The following is a 5,946-nucleotide window of genomic DNA, read 5'->3' as shown; positions in this document are numbered from 1 at the left end:
GGTCAACGTGCTGGCACTGAGTCTCCCTCGTTTGAAGGTCAACGTGCTGGCACTGAGTCTCCCTCGTTTGAAGGTCAACGTGCTGGCACTGAGTCTCCCTCGTTTGAAGGTCAGTGCACAGCTACTGAATCTTCAACATTTGAAAATCAGCGTAGAGGCACAGAGTCTCCAGAGAACCAGAGGGAGTACTCTGACACAGAATCTCCAGAGTATGAAAGAGAGCACTCTGGCACAGAATCTCCAGAATATGAAAGGCAACATGCTAGTGCTGAGTCGCCAATGTATGAAGATGAGCATGCCAGAAGTGAGTCCCCGGAAAGGGAACATGCAAGTGAGGAAGCCTTAGGTCACAGGGAACAGCATGACATGGCAGACAGTCAAGAGGAACAAGAAAGCACATCTGATGACCATTTGTCAGATCGAATCAGTCCAGAGAGTAATCACGAAGAGATGCATCGTGAGACTGAGGAACTTGAACGTTACAGTCCTGAGGGTTATGAGGCTGAACAAGACTTTGGTGCTGCCTCACGAATGGAATTTCACGAAAAAGATGAAGACAAAGAAAACCATGGTCCAAAAGGTAGTATGCATCAGTCTGATAGTGGTACAGCCCTTGACCAGTGTGATGAAGCAGACAAGCAAATACATGAAGACCAAATTGATGATGAGGAAGATGAAGATTCTTCTGAAGTGGCTTCCCAACCTGAAACTAATGAAATGGCAATGGACTGGGATGAAAAAGAAAGAAGTCCTGAAGGCCAACACTTTGAAGAGCAACAAGATCATGTTGCAGCAGCAGTAGAACACATGGCTGGTGCTAAAGATCATGTATCTTCAATACCAGCAGCTTTTGAAAAGGATGAGACTCCTCAACGTGAGGGAGAAGCCAAAACAATGGGACAACCTGTGGATGTACATCAATCTCACAGTGGTGAGTTCTCTAGTGAAGATGGATTAACTGCTGAAAAAGAATTTGAAGATAGAGATGATACTGACTCTATTGATGGTGGTACACCTGATGACGAAAAAGATATTGATGAATCTTATGGTTCATCTAAACAGTTGTCTGAACAATCAGCTGCCACATCTGGCTGGAATACCAATGCCAGCAACTTGTCACCACTTGCACCACCATTTTCTCCAAGTAATCAACAGTCTTTTGATCCGTTTGGTCAACAAGGGAATGTTTCTTATATGGGAGGACAAGCTGCTAATTTTGAAGGCTTTAATGCTGATGCTAAACCATTTGAACCTGCTGATGAATGGGGGAAGCCCATGAATCTCCCTAGCCCTCCACCACCTGAATCGAAAAAGCCAAATGGTGTAACTGCTGCAAGGAGCTCAACAACAACAATGAAATCTAGAACAACTCACTCAAAATTAGATTCTAAGACCACTGATAAAAAGTTAGCTGACAACAAAAAGACTGAGACTAAGAAACCAACAACTTTAGGAAAATCTAAACCTTTAACAGAACGAAAGACTGCAACAAGCAGCAAGCCTGAGAAGAGGTTGGCCAATGGGGATGCAGATCTGAAGAGTAAACCAAAGACTTCGGCTACTAGCTTGGATAAAAGATCATCTTCAGCAACTGCTGAGAAGAAACCTTTGACAAAATCACGTCCCTTATCTTCCACAGCAGTTAAACAAGAGATCAAGACTACAAGCAGTGTTTTAAAAACGGAATCAAAGACCAAACTGTCAGCAACCAAACGTCCGACTTCTACCACTAGTGGGAGCCGTACTTCTCCAGCCTCGAAACCTGCTCCTCCTTTACCCCCTCACACTACTTTCTATGTAGACTTGACATATATTCCTAACCATGGTGATCCAACATCAAGTGATATTGAATTCTTCAAGAGGATTCGAGCCCGTTACTATGTGCTAAGTGCCCTCTCGCCAAACCCTCAAATATTAAATGCTCTTCTGGACGCCAAACAAACCTGGGAAGACAAAGAGCTGGAAGTTACAGTTATTCCAACATACGATAATGAAACATTAAGACATTGGATGGGTTTACATCGCGACCAATTGACTGATCTGAAGATTGATGTGGCCCCTTCTGCCAGCCGTTGCACAATCCAGTTACAGGATCACGAAACAAGTTGCTCAGCTTATAGACTAGAGTTCTAGATCAAGGAACTGCCCTTTCACTCTACTCACCTTTCTTCTCTCCTTAAACATGGCTAATGGACACAGTTTGTCTCCATGAAATTTCTCCCCACTTGTTTTCATTCAAGCCCCTTTCCCCCCACCTCTTTGTGAACAAGTGAGACAATTAAAAAATTATTATTATAACAAAGGCTTTTTTTTTATTTCCATTGCCTTTCATTCCTCCCACTCTAACCTGTTTTGCTGAGAAGGATCTAAGAAATTTTTTCAGTGAGGGGTGTATGGGATGGAATACGCTTTTCTTTTGAAATGCTGTTTAATTTCGGTAAAATGTTTGGTTCTTTCTACTGTTATCAGTGAGAAAGATGAAAATTACTCAGGCCGTTACTAAATGCAGGAACCTGCAGTAAGGCCTACATAATTTTAATAATAATAATGATAATAGTCTTCAAGTCAAAATGCTATGTTGTCATGTCTATTGCTGATCAATAAGAACCTACCCCATCCCCCGCTACTTTCCCTTGCAACCAAATATTAGACCCTGTCTCCTCCACACATGTCCTGCATTGGTGTCACAATGGCTTTTTTGGCTGTCTAAATCCACTGGCTGGAAAATTTAATAAACGCATTAAATTTAAAAAAAAAAATTATAGAAAGACAAAAAAATAAATATTGACAAATTTTGAAAAATATATTATTACTGAACAGTAATAACACAAAAAAATAATGAAGAATAAAATGTTTAAGTAAATTTAATTCTGGACAAAGTGGTTTTTTTTTTTTTTTTTTTTTTTTTGGACGCTGTTTTAAAATATGATAATGATAATAAAAACAAAATAAGGCTTTCAACTGTATCATGGAAATCACAATCCCATGTCTTTGATACAACCAGCTGTTATTTATTTATTTTCTGTTTTTTTATTTATTTTTCCTCTATTTTACCCTTGTAATTTTTTTTTTGTTTTCCTTTTTTTGTTTTTCTTGTTTGCAAAAAATGTCCTTTGCTGCCACCTACACTTGATCCCATCCCAACCCAGCTCCATGCCCAACATCTCTTCCTCTCATCTTTCTTCACCACTGCTGCTATGACTACACACATACACTCATGCATGTGTTAACAGACCACTGCTTTTTCATTTTAGTGTAGAATATTTCTCTTCTGCTAAACCAAATTTCATTCTGTGCTTCATCTTCCAGATTTTCTCTTTGCTTTTTAATCTTTCTACCTCTCTATATATCTGACCCCACTCCCTCTCTCTTTGATGGCAATCATTACTGTTGGGCTTTCGTGTTTTTTGTCTTTTACTCCACAGCTAAGGTAGAAATACAATGCTGTCTCTGAATATTTTTTTACAATACAATCGAGAAATTCAATAAATTGTGATATAATTTCCTCTGTGTTGCTTGTCTAGGTTTATTCTTATAATTTTTTTTTTATTTAATAATAATAATAATGCTCTTTTTGCCCCTGAATATAAAATAAGTTATTTTATTGCAATATTGAGTTTGCATTTGTGTATCTTAAATATTTTCTAGTTGTTCTAACATTGAATTTAATGTTTTATGAGTTAACTGCATATTAATTGTAACATTACCTGGAGGTGCAGTTTTAATTAAAACCGAATTTAACTAAAACTGAAGTTTTTTGTTTCTCATAGTTAGGATTATTGGTTCTTTATACCAGATTCACACAAGAATGACTGCTCTTATGTTAAAGCTAATTCTAATATTAAAGTTCATGATGATTATCTTAATAATGATGATCCTATTATTTAAAAACGATTGCGTTGAACAATTACACTGAACAAATTAAAAATGTTTTCTTCTTCCACACTTTAAACTGAAACTTACAAGGATGGGCAAAATTATTCACTTGCTTCAAGAGCAGCAAGAAATAACTAGAGGTGATGGGGAGCCCTGCTCAAGGAAAAATAAAAGCAAATCTGCTTTGAGCTTTTTAATTAGCAATAGTTTAAAAAATATATTTTTTTAAATGATTAAACAAATTTAAATGTTAGATTATTTTCAGAGTTTACTATTTTGTTTATTTAATATTCTCTCTGCTTTCTTGCCGCTAAATCTATACTTTTGGAATGTGTTGCTATTTATTGGACAGAATTTTTCTGTTTTCCAAACTTTTTGATTTCTTTACATCATTTATTCTATATTTTATCTTATTTTGTATTTTTAACAAATTTTAAAAAAGTATATCTATATATACATTGTTGCTCTAATGAAATGAAATAATAAAAATTTAAAAAATCACATGTATGCTGGTAAGTATGTGCACAGGTGTAAAAACACATGCACACTTGATTGGCTGATAAATTTCCTTTTACTATTTTGCATTCAAGAAAGACAACTACAGGTGGTCTCTTTCTGCTCTCTTTCTTTCTGTGCTCTCTCATCTATGTATATGCATGATTATGTGTGGCTTAACTTGTGTGTTGTTTGCCTAGTAAAGAGCAGTGCCTTGGTCAAATTGTGTTCACACTGCTTGCTAAAGAGCAGTTTCTCTATATATATACACACACATACAAAACACATATGTTGCTCATGTAAACCAACCTTTTCAGCTCACCAATAAAGGATTTTGCTCTCCTATTTATTTTTTTCTTACTGGTGAAGTTTTCATTTTCTTAGACTGGCTTTTGCTGATTTCTACTTTATTCTTTGGTTATTCTATGCTGCATTAATGGACAAACTCTAAAATCTAGTTCAACTTAAGTTTGGTTGTGTAGATTCAGTGCCAGTCTCAACTGTATAAATTGACAAGCTGTCTGCTGCATTGCTATTTAATAAACAAAATAACTGATGTGAGAGTCAAATGTTTAGCCATTTGAACTTGTTACTTATTTTCTCTGACCTTACAGTCTGTACAAGAATAAGTTGGTCAAAGCCATTTTTTTTTTTCTTCAAATTATCAATTTGTTATGCAAAATTCATTTAACTTATAGGTAAATATATTAAATTCATCTTGATTTTGAAGTAGATGAAACTTTATTTCTGAAACTCAACCAAAACTGGATCAAGAATTTGTCTTGTGATGCTATTGCTTAGAATTGAGGGACTCGATGTCTGATAGACAAATGCAGTAGTGGTGATTTATGGAAAACCTACAGGAAAATTAGTAATAATCCATTCTATTAAATACCTGAGAATGATTAATTTAGTTCTTTTTCTTCTTTCTTGATAGTACTGTGTTAAAGAACTCCTTTCGAAGTTATTTGAGAAATAATGTCCTGAATGGAATTTTAACTGACTTCATTCTTCAATCATTAGAGAAGATACCTTCATATGGTCAAATTGCTAGATTAGCACCCAAAATCTTCAAATTACTTCCTGCCATTTTGAAGACAGAAAGGACATATCAGATAAGATAGTTTTTCTTAGTTCAATCATGGCTACCATCTCTGTAGGAATATCATTGATCATGAGTCTGTTAAAGCTGGGTTGCCAATAGCTATTCCTTTCCTTTCTGTGGTATTACATCATGAACAACTCTTGGTGATATGTCGAGCACCATGTGTTAAGGAATTTTTCATATAAGAATACAGAAGTGATTTCTCTGTTACCTTCTTTTAATAGTCTATTGGCACAAAACATAATGAATCCTGCCTAGATTTTGTCCAAGTCTTTAATAATTCTGCCAGTCCATTGCCATAGACGGGTAGATACTGAAAGGATGAAAGACTAAGTTGGCCTTTTTGAGTTCACAACAATTATTATTAAAGAGAAATATAGCCAGTTTTGCTAAGGTGGTTTATATATATATATGAAGACATCTTGGTTATTTTGCCAACTGGGATATCAAATTCAGACACTTGTATGAAA

At 35.8% G+C, this 5,946-nt stretch overlaps 1 protein-coding gene across 3 annotated transcripts in view; it reads left to right on the top strand.

Annotated features, from left to right (window-relative positions):
* The window catches only part of LOC106882381 (microtubule-associated protein futsch), a 52,289-nt gene extending 47,569 nt beyond the window's left edge, over positions 1-4,720 (top strand). For 2 of the 3 annotated variants that reach the window (XM_052971278.1, XM_014933053.2), the window contains one exon: positions 7-4,720. In XM_052971278.1, coding sequence (XP_052827238.1) covers positions 7-2,133 — 2,127 coding nt within the window. In that variant the 3' untranslated portion in view covers positions 2,134-4,720. The remainder of the gene's footprint in view (positions 1-6) is intronic. The other variant, XM_052971279.1, reaches the window with a different exon arrangement.
* The last annotated feature ends 1,226 nt before the right edge of the window (positions 4,721-5,946 follow it).

This window comes from Octopus bimaculoides, chromosome 10, assembly GCF_001194135.2.
Source record: "Octopus bimaculoides isolate UCB-OBI-ISO-001 chromosome 10, ASM119413v2, whole genome shotgun sequence".
Taxonomy (NCBI): domain Eukaryota; kingdom Metazoa; phylum Mollusca; class Cephalopoda; order Octopoda; family Octopodidae; genus Octopus; species Octopus bimaculoides.
The sequence above is the reverse complement of the archived record's forward strand: the minus strand, read 5'-3'. Positions and strand labels throughout refer to the sequence as shown.